Raw genomic sequence first — 14,006 nt, 5'->3', positions numbered from 1 at the left:
TTCCTAAGGTTTTATTGTTGTTGTTGTTGCTGCTGCTGCTGCTTTGGGGGTGTGTAGTGTGTGAATATCCTCTATCTTTTCCAGCACCACCCCACAGTCATGAGCACTTTTGGGGGTACTCTTTCTCAGGGAGTGAATGATGAATTTACCGTGGGCCGCAGAAGGAGGCGCTTGTAAGTTCTGCTCAACTGGTGGATTTTAAAAATAGCTCCTGGATTTTGCAGTGTGGAACGCCATGTGTGAGATCCCGGAGGACATGTGTGCCCCGTGTCGCAAAGCCCTTCACAAGTGTCACCCAATTAACCGCATGCCCTCTGACAGGTGGCAGGGGCCCCCTCTGTGGCGTCCAGAAAGGGGCCCCTGCTTGCGTGTCACTGGCTCAGGACAGTATCTTTGTTTTGGGGGGGAAGAGGGTTGGGCTGTCCAAAGAGAGACATCCTTTTGGGTCTTGAACAATTACAAAGTGAGTTTCAATGCCATGCTTTGGAAAGCCTGGCCTTCACCAGACAAAGCTGGTTGTTTGTTTGTTCACTTTGTGGTAGCACTTCTGAGGGAGAACCCAGGGCTTTACCCAGGCTAGGCGAGTGCTCTGCCTCTGGATTACTTCTTGTCCCAAAGTCAATTCTTGCCAATAGGAACAGAACACAAAGGAGAGAGCCGCTTGAAGACTGACCCACCCTTTGGCAATGTCTGTTGGAGAGTCTTTGAGTACAAACAATTGGGATCTTCAAGACAAGATAATGGGTTAAGATAATGCCGGGAAACTGAGTCCAGCCCTATTTGGATGGCTGTCTTTTCTTAGGACTGGTAGCAAGAAGAAGAGACTTGGGTATTAGACTGAGCAAGGATTGGATGGAATCCCTGTACCAAGAGAAGAGGAGGGTTACTGAACCATTATGAGAGCAAGGCCTTAGAAAATCAACTAAGCAGAAGGGTGGGTGCAGGCTAGGGAGCGGAGGAGGACAGAGGCCCTGGAAGCTGAAGGAAGCCTTTTTTTGTATGGTCATCAACCACAGGGTTCAGCGAAGCAGCGAGGACTGTGCACCCATCGTATATCAGACGCCCTCCAGAGACTCAGCTACTCCGATCACGTGTCTTGGGTAATACCTCGCTCTGTCTCAGCCTTTTCTTTGGTGAACATAGGAGAGTGAAATATCCCACCTGACAGACTTTTGGAGGAAGCTAACTAAAAACATGAAGTGCTACAAACCGTGTGTGGTGTCCAATAAGCATTTGGTAAATGCTGTCGATGACAGGCGGGAAGGAAGACCAAGACTATGTTAGCTTCAGTTGCATTACTGTTATGAAACACTTGAGACATCCAATTGATGAAGTTAAAGATTAATTTGGCTCATCATTTTGGAGGGAGGGTCTGGCCCAAAATCAAATCACCCACTGTTTTGGGCCCCTGGCACCACGCTTGGCAGGGGTCTCCTGCAGAGTCATCCTCTCATCTCATGAGTCTGGCACGACGGACAGGAAGAGAAGGGGACTGAGGTCTAACAGTCCCTGAGAGCGCATGTCCACAGTGAGTTGTTGCTGTCTGTGTCAGTTTCCTTTCTGTACTGTGATAGAACATTGACAATCAAGGCGATATATGGAGAGTTTATTTGGACTTATGGTTCTAGAGGGATAAGCGTTGGACTTGGCATGGCAGCAAGGGGCAGGCATGGTGGCAGGAATAGGGAGCAGGGCTTACACTACATGAAGTGGGGAGAAAATAAACACTCATTGGAAACGGTACCAAGCTTTGGAACCTCAAAGCGTGACACACTACTTCCAGCAAGGCCAAACCCCTTAGACCTCCCTAGACAGTGCCACCAGCTGGGGACCACATGTTCGAATACCCAAGACTATGGCAAACATTTTTCCTTATCCCATCCACCCCACCACCTTTGGTACCACTCCTCAAGATTCCACCCCACCCCAAAGTGTTGCGTTGAGTTCAGAGCAGCTCCCCTGTTCCTCTCATTAAACTTTGGGACATTGAAAGTGGCTAAAGGAAATGCCTGAATAGAGAATATTACTCTATTCATATATGTCCTAGTCAAAAGCAATTAAAATAATCTACCACTTTCCAGTGGCCCTAGTCTGGGGATCAAGTCTTTAACATAAAGACTTATGTGGGATGCCCATCCAACCGGAGACAGGTTTGATTTGTGGATGGAAACCTAAGGGGTGCCCTCAGGGGGAGGCAGATCCTTGGTGGGTGTTTAGGTAGCACATGGTCTTGTGAGGTGCATCCAGCAGGCAACCCCGGGCATCTGCTGCCACTCTTTCTGTGGTTAGAATAGCACCTGACTGCAATCACTTTGATTTTTTTTTAACGTGTACCATTTGATCGGAACTATTTAAGAGTTGTTCTTCAAGAGAACCGTTCTGTGCTTTTATTGGCAATGCCCTCCTTTCTGGTGTCCATGGTGATCTCAGGATAAGTAAGACAAGTGGCCGTTTGTGATCCCTAACAAAACCCCGGGCACATGTGGTAGGAGATATTTATAGAGCATGGTGTGGCTTCTGCCCTTCACTGAGTGTGTTTCTGTCATTGTTTTTGCTGTGCAGCTTCGGCACACTCCCCTTTTCTTGCTTCATGAATCAAATCTGTAACCATTAATTAATCTACCTCATTAATTAAATTTAAATGAATTTATAAATTTTCATTGATAATTATTATGTGTAACACACTGGTTTTTTTGTACCATGAGATCTTCGCATCCCCCTTTTTATATTTTAATATTTTTAAATTCATTCAGTCAACAGTTTTTTTTATTAGATACTTGATCTGCGCAGGTACTTGGTTAGGTCTTGAGACAATGGTGAATAACTAAACATAAATACCCTAGAAGCCTTGTTGGCAGAAGAATGTGGTCACACTCTGACATAGGAGGACCTGACCCAGTCCCAGGGTCCGAGGAAGCCAGTAGAGGAGGGGAATCTTTTAATTTTCTTAAAGTTCTGTCAAAAATACACTTTAACCTTGAGACTCCAATCATGACCTTGAAGGACTTCTCCAGTCTTTGCTCAACACTGGCAGTTGCTTGGTGATTCCTTCCTTTCTGGTCCTACTTCCCATAGGCTGCAACCCTCACGCTTGCTCCAGAACACTTGGTGAAACTTGAGGAGGTTTACATGTTGTTCTGTGTACAATTTATAGCAAGGAATCCTCCATTTCCCAAGACCATGTCTTCCCTTTAGTACAATAGGTGTTTGCGTGAGTGGTTTAGGGCATCTACGTGCTGAGGAACATACAGTGTATTCAGAGATGAGCTTCAGAGCACCCCTGTGTAAGGCTGAACATCTAAGGTTTGTGTTTCCTCACCCTGCCTGGAGTTCTGTGGCAAAGGTGAATACTCTCCCTGGATTCTTTTTGTCACACTATGGAGAACGAAGGGAAACCGTCAAGTACGAATGCTTTGATTTGCAAACATTGTTTTAATTTGAAGCCGGCTTGGACATGGTTTCTTATTTACCACTTTAGAAGTTTGGTCTTTAAGAAACATAAAAGCAGAGGGTCTGGACAGGTGACTCAGCAGTGAGGAGAACCTACTACTCTTTTAGAAGACCAAAGCTTGGGTCCCAGCACCCACGCCAGGTGGATCACAACCATTTGTGACTCCAGCTTCAGAGGATCTTTTCTGGCCTGTGTGGACACTCACACATGCACACGTGTGCACACACATACACACCCAATTGAAAAACAGAACCTTAGCAATAAAACCAAAACACCAGATCTGTTAGTATTGTGCAAAACCCGTTAGCACCTTGGCCCTCTAAATATAACTCTCTCTGGGTCTGCTTCCTTTCCAAATGGACCTGTGGCATTTAGGGACACAGACAGTCTCCGTATCCTGTTTCCCAGGTATGTCACTCAGTGTATTCAAACTCTCTGCTTTTATCTGCTGTGCTACGGACCTAGGGAAGGACCATGTGTGTTCTGCCCTTGGCCATCATGCCTGAATATGTTTCCTGTTTGCACTTTTCTGGAGGGTTTTATTTGTTTGCTTTTCCTGAGGGGGGAGAATTGCGATCTGGTAGGGGAATATTGGCATAGTGGATTGCTTACATACAGATTTTCTGTTCATGTCATAAGTATATGTTTTCTAATTACCACCCTCGTGTTGTTTAGGTGGCTGTGGTCTAACTGAGAAGAGATGAGAAAAAGCTTCCGGTTTTCCTTTCTATGCTGCAAAAAAAAAGGAGACATGAATCAGACCAGCTAAGGGACCAGGAGACATGGATCAGACCAGTTAAAGGAAAAGGGAAAAAAAGATAAAAATTCTGTGAGCAATAGTCTTGTTTTGTTTCAGAATTTTAAATTATCCAATGCAACAAAGATAGCATAGTATGAGGTGTGTGGTCTTGTTTTGAGGGGAGAATTCAAGACAGGGTCTCAAGTAGCCCAGGCTGGCCTCTAATTTAACATGCACCTGAGGATGTCCTTGAACTTCTGACCCTCCTGATTCTATCTCCCAAGGACTAAGTTTGCCACCAATTCTGCATCCTTAAATGACAAATGTTTCACAAAGATCTGTAGAGAAGGAATTAGTTATCTTACAGCAAATGCAATTAAAAATCCTTACCACGGGTCTTCTGTGTTGTGGGTATGTTAAATTCTAGTTAGCAATGTGAGATTCCAGTAGAGTGCTCATGTGTGTATGTGACTTTTGAGCCAGACATGACATGCGATTTCTGAAAAGAATGACATGTAATTTAAATAGAGAAAATTTAAAATTTGCTCTATGGTTGTAAAAGTAGAATCTACACACTGTAGGGAGAAAATCAGAAAAGCTTAACAGGGGATAAAAGTTACACTTAAGGTTCCCACTGCCTTTCTGACTCTGATATCACCGTGGCCTTCTGTCTGACATATGTATTTGTTCAACAAATATTGAATATTTCTTGGAGTATTTGTGCGTGCATATTTTCATGTCTTTATTTCTGAGATTCATCTTTTAAAATTGTGAGCCTATTTCCTACCTGAAGTAATATTTCTTATTAAGCTATCAACACTCGTGTGTGTGTGTGGGGTATACATATTTGTTGATATGTATGCATAAGTTTGTGTGTGGGCAGGAGTCAATATCTAGATTCTTCTTCAATGACTTCTAAGATTTTGAGACAGGATCTTTCATTGAACCTAGGATTCAGTGATTGGCTAGACTAGCTGAGTCAGTGATTGGCTAGACTAGCTGACCAGCAAGCCCAGGGATCCTCCTACCGTCCCTTCCCCAAGGATGGACTTACAGACTCTCAGTGAAATACTGGGCCTTTTATTTGGGTGCTAGGGATCCAAACCTTGGGTACTTGTGTTTTCATGGCAAGAACTTCTCCTATGGAGCCATCACCTCAGGTCAAGCAGTCTTTATCTATGGGCCATTTAATCTGCCATCATGTGAATGGCATATCCCTTAGCTGGAAAATGTGACATTTTGTTTTGGGTTTTCACAGTGTGGGCCTGGCCCTAGGCCTCACAGGTGCTAAACATGGATTCATGGATTCTTCTACTGAGATAAACCACCAGCCACAAAGTTGTCTGTCTGTCTGAATCTCTCTCTCTCTCTCTCTCTCTCTCTCTCTCTCTCTCTCTCTCTCTCTCTCTCTCTCTCTCTCTCTCTCTCTCTGTGTGTGTGTGTGTGTGTGTGTGTGTGTGTTCCCTGAGGAGCCTGGCCCTGGGAAGCCCTCCTGTAGGTGATGGAGAGAAGTTGGGTTTTCAGACAAGAATTTCTCTCCTGGGGGGAGCATCAGTGTCCTGGCTGCAGTGTTAACAGATGGTACCCGTTATGGGTACCCGCAGTTATGGATACCCAGTGAGCATCACTTCTGTTACTGTAACTACCTTTTCCACCACTATGATCAACTTACTACTTGGCCGTCGTGGCCGCTTTCCCATTTTTGTGATAAATACCCAGACAAATGCAACTTAATGCAGGAAGGGCTTATTTTGGCTGAGGGATTAGAGTCCATGATGGTGATGAAGGCCTGAAAGCAGGGCCATGAGGCCATCCCGTCATGCATCAGCAGTCTGGAAGCAGAGAGCAGGCAGGAAGTGAGTCCAAGCTACAAAACCTCAAAGCCCCCCCCTCCCCAAGTTACATACTTCCTCTATTGAGGCGCCACCTCCTAATGGTTCCAGAGCTGTCCCAAACCCTACCACCAGCGGGGACCAAGTGTTCCAACACACGAGTCTATAGAGGAAAATTTCACATTCAAACTTCAGCACCAACAAAAAGCAAGTTAGAGGACTTTTTTTGGGGTCACATTAAAATATGATACAGCCCGCCATGGCACGAAGCATGGCAGGGGGACAGGAGGCCTCTGGTTGTACTGTATCTACTGACTGTCAGAAGTGAGCATGCCCAGCTGGATCCCACCCTCCCCCTTTTACTGAGCATGATATCCCAGTTCAGTCAGGATGCTTAGTCAAACCTCTCTGAAAGTGTCCTTAAAGACACACGCAGAGCCACGTCTCCTAGGTCATTCCAAATCCAGTCACATCGGCAAGGATTAACCAACCATTTATTAACAATTAACAGCATTGTCTTCACGGAGCCAACTGCTACTTCCTGTTTGAGCTGCTGGAACCCCGCATAATACAGTCGGGCATTTGGGCTAGGTGGGTGAACTCTGACCAGGTTAAATGGTGGATCTCCTTCTCCCTTGCCCACTGTAACAACAGCAAGAGGAGCAGTTTCAGAGTTGCCCAGAGAAAAAGTTGGCCTTGTGGCTGTGCAGGAACGAACAAGATCCTGACAAGCGGCGGCTGCTGCTGCACAGGGAGGGGAGATTTATGTTTAGACCAGAGTAAACTATGCATCCAGGTAATAATTTTGAGCAATGAGGTAAGTTTGCTACAGGAATCGTTAAAGAAACAGATAAATCACAGTAATTTCAACATGGCACTTTTGCCATTCAATAAATGGGTATTTTAAATTTCATTTGCTTTTGAACTAAGTTCAATAATTTATAGAGTAAGTCATTCGAAGATTAATGCTCAGAAGGGAAGAAAATCACCACACAAGAACAGAAACATATCATTTATGTATATTACATCGGAGCCTTCCCTGCCTGTGTTTCCATTATAAATCCGATCTTGCCAGCGTTTATTATAAAGTTTGCCGTGGGCTAAAGTTTGACGTTTGTCTCAACCTCCTGAGACTCTTATTTTTTATTTGGTTTTCTTTCTCAACTAGTATAACAGCTAGTTATGAGGGTTTCTTTTTCTTCAGGCATGTGTGTATGTGTGTGTGCATACACATGTATGAATACAGGTGCTCCTGTATCTGTGTGCATGTGGAGGCCAGAGGTCAATGCTAGGTATTTTTCTCAGTCACTCTCCTTCACCGCAATGTGTATGTGTGTGTGTGAGCGTGCGTGTGTAAGTGTGTATGTGTGCATGTGTATATGCCTGTGTTGATGCTTGCCCACACATGGGTTTGAAGACTGGTGTAGACATTTGGTGTCATCTTCTTAACCTACCTGAGGGTCGGGGTAGGGGGTGAGACCTGATGACTTGTGCTAAACCATTACCCAGGCATTAAGTTTAATAAGTACTAAAGGGCTTGCCAGAATCCGGATTATGTAGATGTCAAATTTCAGGTGGCAGTGGGATTTGTCTCTGCCATTGCTTCTCTCTGGCCCATGTGTTGATGACCTAGTGCCTTCTAGTGCCTTCTGGGGCAGGGTGGTTAGCCCAGAGGCAGCCATTCCAAAGCAGCTAGAGAGATACAGACAGTGTATACCCTTGAATTCCAAGGACTTTATTCTTAGAGTCTTGACTTTAAAGATGTGATACTATCTTCGTGTTTAAATCTAACAGCATTATGAGTCGAGAAAGAACTTAGTGGTGTTTGGAGCTATGGATCCCTTGAAATAGTGTCGAAACAAATCAAGGCAAGAGTGGATTGTTTGCCTGTGAATTTCCTTCCGAGTTCTCTGTCTAGTTTATATTTGTTTGTCTCTTTCTATAAGGATCCCCGCTGAGACTTTGTCAGCTGGACCCTCACACCGCTTTCTCATGAAAAGCTTCTTTAGATGAAATTCTCTACTACATTTTTCAAGTCTGCGTATATGCGTGCAAGCACACCCAGCACTCAGGGAGAGATCAGAAGGCAACTCGAAGGAGTTGGTTCTCTCCGTCCTATGTGAGTCCCAGGAGCTGAACTCAGGTCATGAGGTTTGGCGACAAGTACTCTGACCTACTGAGCCATCTCGCTGCTCCTAACGTGCTTTTCAAACTTACGACTGTCAGTTACTGGCTTCCCTGAGTTCAGCCAGCCTACAGCGAGAGAGCACGTGGCATTCTGTTTTTCCCTTATGTACTGCTAAGTGAGCCGTGGAGCCTGACTTTCTCCACCTCCTTCCTGTGATCCTTGTGGAGGAGGAGAAGTTGGCCCCGAGCTGAGCTGGTGGGTGCTTGGTGTTCTTCCTCTCTGCCTTTGGAACAGCACAGTGGTTTAGCCCTCCTTCCTTTCCAGCTGTAAAGTTCATTTGGCGTGGGATCCTGGCAGTAATAAGGGACAGTTTAGAAATGTGAATTTCCACAAGAACTTGGAAACAGCTGGAGTGGAGGGACGGGGCATGAAAACCATTTTCCGGGACCTTATTTCTGCCCTCAGGTGGGGTTGGAGTCTGGTGTATCACATAGCAGGCTTGAACACATTAGAACAAAATATATTCAATTTCAGTGTCTAAGGGTTTCCTTTGACCCATGTGCTGCTAATGTAACCGGATTGCACATGCATCCACCTGGACCGGCAGGTGGACGCACATATGTGCCTATCTGCTGATTTTTGTCTTGAGCTGTAGGTATTTGTAAATAGTATTTTTCTTACAAAAATGCCTTTTGAAACTGCAACGTTCTCTTTGTACTGTGTCCAAGGCTTAAGTCCCTGACTTCCAGACTAAGCTGTAAGCATGAGGAATGCTGACTGTACCATTTGGACTTTGAACACAGCTCTGACATGTTAGAGACAATGCCTTGTAAAAATCATGTGTCAGGTTTGGTAGAGAAATACAAACATTATGGACAATGGCAAGAATAAAAACCAAGAGAATGGACCGGCAGGCTGATTCAGGGTAAAGGGCTTCCAGTGGGAACATGGCACCCTGGGCATAATCCCCGGAACCCATGGTACAAGGAGAGAACGCTTCCCAAAGCTGTCCTTTGACCTCCACCAAGCATTCTGTGAGGCAGTCACACTCCTTCTGTGACAATAATAAGCAAACAAATAAGTAAACAAGTAGAAATTAAAAAGCAAAGCCTGCAGGACTTTGAGGGTGTGGAGTTCTGTGGTGCCTTATGAGCAAGGGTGTGGGATGGGGCTGAGTGAGCAGCCAGTCCCTTGAGATGTTTCTTCTCATTCAGGCTGTTTACCCACGGTTGTCTCCTCAGATCTCATGCTGGCACATCTGTTGTTCTCCTTGTGGCAAAACCAAGTCTCCATGGTGGACAAACCCAGCCTCTTTCTGGTTTCAAAGTATACAACATGGACCGCCTCACCCACCGCATGCACAGGGTTGGGCCGTGGTTTCCCAGAACCCACCCCTTGGCCCATGAGACAGCACATTGACGGTGATGGCCTGTGTTTGGGCTCGGTTCCTGCCACATCCTCACATCTCCAGCGTGACCCCAAATTGTCCTTATGTCTCTGCTTCCTTTCTCCTTCAGCCAAGTTTTTCTGGGTGTCTTGTGATTGTATTAATCGCCACCCCTAATAAATTTAGTAATCAGAGAAGTATGAGGATGCATCCCTCGACATGGCCATGACCCGCCCACTTCCCAGATGGTAGTTAAGGTGATTGAAACGGTTCCTCAAGTCATAATGTCATCTTGAAGACTCTACTCTTATTGCTACTGCAATAAGGTTACTGAAGAAATCTGAATCATTCTGATAGTTTAAACTAGAGCTAATATACTGCCTTGCCAGATGGGCTAATCATCTCATACCAAGTTGATCGGGGAATGATAACCGGAGCTTTAGGTAGCCAGAACCTGATGTCTTGAGTTCTGGTAACCTGGCGCACTAGGCTCAGCCATTTATCCGCAGTTTGCTATGGTGACGAGCATAGAGGAGACTGTGAAGTAGCCATGTTCAGAAGAGAATCAGATGAAGCGGGCAGAAGGGAGGGCTGTGGTCTGTCCAGGGGCCTGAGTCCATCCTCTAAGCAATTTCAAAGGGGCAGTTTCAAAATCCCAGTGCTACCCAACTGGGGTGTCTCTGAACCTGCAGAGGCAGTGAGGCCTGAGGTTTGCTCAGAATTCCGGTTTCTTATGAATCAAAGGTTCGAATATATCTTCTGAAAGCACACATGTATACTCACACATATATGTATGCATACATGCATGTATGTATGTGTATGTATGTATGCATGTATGTATGCATGTATGTGTGTATGTATATGTGTATGTATGTGTCTCTAACAGTAACTGGAGTTTTAGGGCAAAAGCCTGACCCCTGACAGCAGGCTAGGCTTAGCTTCTCATCTCAATATGTCAATCAAAACAGAAAATTTAGTCACTGTAGCCAGCTACGTTCAGTAGGTCCCAGTGACTCCAACTCCATCTTCAGGGTACTGACATGTGCTTTAGAGGGACCAGAGCTCTGCATAGGTGGGCAGTCCTTGTCAAAAGGTGGCTTGCTTGGCCAGTGTCTTGGTTCCGTGAGGGTGGTCTGAAGATGTCTGCTGTCATGACATAGAGGATGGATCTGATCTCTGTAAGATGGATATTCCTACTCCAGGGTGTGGCCTCTTCATTATCCTCATCTGTTCTTCTAGGAATCCAAGATGCCTGCAGGTTTAGGACAAAGACTTATCTTTATGTCTTTTGCTGAGGTAAAGGGGGTGTCTAGGCAGGCAACTCACTAAAGGCAAAGGGGCCGACCTTCATGCTGTTTATCAGTTACCTGTGGGCCTGGGGGAAGAGTCTATGTTCTGGGGGCAGAAATAGCTTCTGTGTGTTTCCGACTTGTCCTCTGTGGGCCTGCCTCAGTTGTCCTCTGTGGACCCGTCTCGGAGAAGATAAACCTTTGTTTACGCTTGTGCTGATTCCAAATTAGTCTCTGGAAAAAACACTTGGTTTGGGTTAGGCCCTGAGCTCTGTGGATGGCTCTAATTACATCCAAATGTTTCCGTTGGTACAACTTTCACACTGAAGCCACCAAAGCGCATCTCAGTCCATTGTTTGCCTCTCGTGTAAGCCATTTCTCACCTTCTTTTGTTTTACATCTTAAAGGGAAACGCATCCTCTTGCTATTAAACGAGGGTGTTATAGGCCACGCTTTTTATCTCTGAGACGGATTCCTCTGTCTGTGTGATTTAATGTTTCTCAATAAACCCACAGCATCACGCAGTTTGATGTCATTTATCACCTGTAAGTCGAGTGCTTTTGTACATTTTCAAGCAGGCCAGTTCATTTGTAATATATATGGTGATTTTTTTTTTAAAAAAAAAAAGGCTAAAATAATATCCAGTTAGTCTTCCAACTCTCTCTTTTTCTTAGATTTATTTTTATTTTATGTGCACTGGTGTTTGGCCTGAACATGTGTGTGTGTGTGTGTGTGAGAGAGAGAGAGAGACAGACAGACAGACAGAGAGAGGGTGTCAGAAGCCCTGGAGCTGAAGTTCCAGACATTGTGAGCTACCGTGTGGGTGCTGGGAATTGATCCTGGGTCCCATGGAAGAGCAGACAGTGCTCTTAATTGCTGAGCCATCTCTCCGGCCCTAGGCTTCCAGCTTTCTAACACACATTTACAACAACCCTTAAATTACTGAATCCTTGGAATCAGTTTAGAATTTCAGAATCAGATCGGGAGTTGTGAGATGCTCTCCCAGCAGGTAAGAGCACTTGCTGCCGGACCTGGCAACCCGAGCTTAGACCCTGGAGCCTACGTGGTGGAAGGAGTGAACTGACTCACGCAAACTGACCTCTGACCTCCACACGCATGCATACCACGGCACCAATGTGTGCTTTCCCCAGTAAGTACGCATAAATAAATGTAAAATAATCAGGCTGGAACGCCGCTGTTACTGAAGAATAACTTCAGCAGTCACAGTCAATTCAGTGTCTCGTGATGATGATCCAGTGTACCCAGAGATTTATTTCACCACTGACCGTCCGTGCCTTTCGGTTGATTGGTGCTTGTGTGTAGTAAAGCTGAAAGCAGAGTTTAGCAGTGAGGTTTGGTAAGGAGTCCAGTTCCAGGAGACTTGTGCTGCCGTTTGAAAAGCACTTCAGGTTTTCCTGAGAATCCATTTATCTCCGCCATCTCCTCCCACTGTACGGCAGAGAGTTTCCCAAATCCTCCCGTCTCTTCTTACACATCTATTTATCTTTCTGTGTGTGCCACGTTTGGGAGTCTCATTAAGGCTGCATCTGTTCTGTTTTAGGAGAAACCCAACGCCAGCCCCACGTCACTTCAGCTGCGGTCCCAGCTCGAAGTAAGCACAGCAACTTTCGTGATCTTGTTTGGCTTCTGCCTCTTCTCTTAAGTGATATTCTGGAGAAGCGAGACTTCACTGTCCCTTACTGATGCTGAGAACCTTCTCTCTCTTCTAGGAGTCCCTTGGCTTCTGCAGTGCCGTGTCAACCCCAGAAGTGGAAAGAAAGTAAGTCAGTCTCCTTCTGCCCCATGCTGAGCTACCGGGGAGGTGTCTGGGCTGGAGTTGGATGGGATGTTCCTTAATGTGTTTGTTCTGTGTGACACATCTACCAAGGTGGGCTTTGCAGGCCAGCTGGGGATGCCTGTGGCCCTTTATTTTGCATAGCTAGTCATGAGGGAGTCCGAAATAAATGCCTGAAATGAAGGAAAAGGGCAGGTAAATTGTCAGGGATAGGTTTTCATCTTTTACCCTAGCTTGTAATAGAGGATAAAAAGTGTAAAGGAACCATGTACAAAAATAACATACATTCTAACGAAAACAATGATTTTGAAAGGCCTCCCCTACACCATGTCTGGGTGTGCCCCCTCAAATCTTGTGTGAGAAGCTGGCACATGCATGTGCATGAACCTTTTCTGTTAAAGGAATATTTTTGATTTCTTGTCCTAACTTAGGTTCTATAATTTCTGTTCTCCTAAAAGTTAATGCTATGTTTTATGTTGCCAGTGTTCCTTTTAGACAGCTTAACAAACACAGACCAAATGTCTTTATCTATGGGCTTTCCCTGTTCGACTTTATTCCATTGAAATCTTGCTAGTGATTTTTTCAGGAGTATAGAAATTTAAAGAAAGCCCACATCTCTAAGCAGGCACTTCCCCTGGCCCAGAGCCCACTTGTCCTGTTTTGTGCCAAGAGAGGCAGAGGAGTGGTTTAGGAATTCGAGAAGCACACGCTGGGCAAGTGTGTGTGTACTTTACAGCCCCCTCTGCCTAATCCGGCCACGTGTGTGCGGCTGGCAGAGGCAGCACCTAGGAATGAATGCTGCTCAGCCAGAAAGCTGTAGCTCTGAACCTAAGGGGCTGAGTAGATTTGAGTCAAGACTAAAGAATATCGTTAGAACCAAAGAGACAGAGAAAAGCAAAGGCCACGGTACAGATACCCGCACTGTATAAACATCTCTGATTGAGTTGGCATGTATCCTGCCAGGATCCAGCTCTTGTTGGGGCTGACGTAGGCCATGGGTGTATGTGGCCATTGCCTTTGAAGCTGGAGGTACTGAGGTCTCTGGCGAAACGTTGAGACCATGGGCTGTGGCGTCTCTTGACCGACTCTATCACTTGGGCATGGTAGAAGCAGAGGGCTCAGGTGTCCCTTCAGGGCATCGGAATCCTGTAGGAAACAAGAGGGGGAAGTGATTCAACCCGGTTTGGATTAGCCTTGGTTAAGCTGGGCATTCCTTTCCTTCAGTGGTGGCAACTAGCATTTTCTGTGTGTGAATCCTTTCCTTTGAAATATGGCGTCACTCCTGTGGCCAAGGGGGAGACTGAGGGACTCCTCGGAAGTTAACAAAAGAATCTGCACCACACCCACTATTGACAAACTCCCGTCTCCCCATTTATGGTTCTGCC

General features: G+C 45.6%; 1 protein-coding gene and 1 non-coding gene across 3 annotated transcripts in view; both read left to right on the top strand.

Annotated features, from left to right (window-relative positions):
• The window catches only part of Sash1 (SAM and SH3 domain containing 1), a 169,557-nt gene that overhangs the window by 65,081 nt on the left and 90,470 nt on the right, over window positions 1-14,006 (top strand). Inside the window, exons 3-4 of one of the 2 annotated variants that reach the window (XM_038338612.1) lie at window positions 12,388-12,438; window positions 12,557-12,606. In XM_038338612.1, coding sequence (XP_038194540.1) covers window positions 12,388-12,438; window positions 12,557-12,606 — 101 coding nt within the window. The remainder of the gene's footprint in view (window positions 1-12,387; window positions 12,439-12,556; window positions 12,607-14,006) is intronic. The other variant, XM_038338613.1, reaches the window with a different exon arrangement.
• On the top strand, window positions 1,925-2,056 carry LOC119822069. The gene has a single exon (XR_005286676.1). It is a non-coding gene; the product is annotated as a small nucleolar RNA SNORA36 family (small nucleolar RNA).

Source organism: Arvicola amphibius, chromosome 8, assembly GCF_903992535.2.
Source record: "Arvicola amphibius chromosome 8, mArvAmp1.2, whole genome shotgun sequence".
NCBI lineage: Eukaryota > Metazoa > Chordata > Mammalia > Rodentia > Cricetidae > Arvicola > Arvicola amphibius.
The sequence above is the reverse complement of the archived record's forward strand: the minus strand, read 5'-3'. Positions and strand labels throughout refer to the sequence as shown.